Source organism: Aplysia californica, unplaced genomic scaffold (assembly GCF_000002075.1).
Source record: "Aplysia californica isolate F4 #8 unplaced genomic scaffold, AplCal3.0 scaffold00002, whole genome shotgun sequence".
In the NCBI taxonomy this organism is placed as follows: domain Eukaryota; kingdom Metazoa; phylum Mollusca; class Gastropoda; order Aplysiida; family Aplysiidae; genus Aplysia; species Aplysia californica.
The window spans coordinates 2,763,727-2,764,631 of NW_004797272.1; the positions used below are offsets into that span (position 1 = coordinate 2,763,727).

The following is a 905-nucleotide window of genomic DNA, read 5'->3' on the forward strand; positions in this document are numbered from 1 at the left end:
ATATATATTGTATGTGTGTATTACATGTATATACATGTAGGCTTACGTATATTCACTTACATATTGTAGAGGAAGGGTTCAAACAATTTATAGGAATGTGCATTTTTTCAACTGTTTGTTCTACTAGCACTCGTCAACCTTTTTATAACCAGCGTCCACGTTTGCCACCTTTAACTCTAATTCGTACCGCCCGCCTACATGCATTTCTAATCGGGGTATTAAATGGTATGCCACTGTCCTGGTGAGCGCCACTGCCCATTAGATTTGCCAAATCGTCCACTAGTGGGTGATATTGCACTGGCTGGTAAGCACTGGTCGAGAAATACGAAAGTCGGCCGAATATTGCTCGAATAAACAGTTCGAGAAGTGAGATTATGAGTTGGATATAGAAGAAACAATGCAGGCCTACCAGTAATCTACCACCATTCACGAAAGATATCACATATGCTAAAGCTCCGATCCAGGCCAGAATCTAGAGTGCTACTGGTGTATTAAAAAGTATAGTTTTTTGGGGTTTTTTTGTCTGGACCCTAATCAGTTAACAGAAGTCAGTAGAAGATGAGAAGGTAAGGAGAAAAATAAGAAGAGACCAACCTCATAAGCAGCTTGTCGCATGAATTGCTTGGCCGGAGCTCGCCAAATAGCCGGCACTGTGATCACCCAACGAATGTCCTCGTTGAGCAGTTCTGTCCCTGATTGGTCGCTCAGCTGCTGCAGGGCGTGGTTTTTGAAGAATTCCAACGAATAGGCAAACACTTGTAAAGCGGAGAACTTGATTCCGTTTGCAGCCACCAAAGTTGTTTCCCGGTTGAGATTCTAGAAAAAACCCACACGAGTTTATTAAAGCTTCTCTGTCTGTCTGTCTGTCTGTCTGTCTGTCTGTCTGTCTGTCTGTCTGTCTGTCT

At 43.0% G+C, this 905-nt stretch overlaps 1 protein-coding gene across 1 annotated transcript in view; it reads right to left on the reverse strand.

Annotated features, from left to right (window-relative positions):
* The window catches only part of LOC101852969 (serine-rich adhesin for platelets), a gene marked incomplete at its 5' end in the record, with an annotated part of 29,736 nt that overhangs the window by 10,761 nt on the left and 18,070 nt on the right, over nucleotides 1-905 (reverse strand). Inside the window, 1 exon segment of the mRNA XM_013090154.2 lies at nucleotides 595-816. Within this exon segment, the coding sequence (XP_012945608.1) occupies nucleotides 595-816 (222 nt within the window).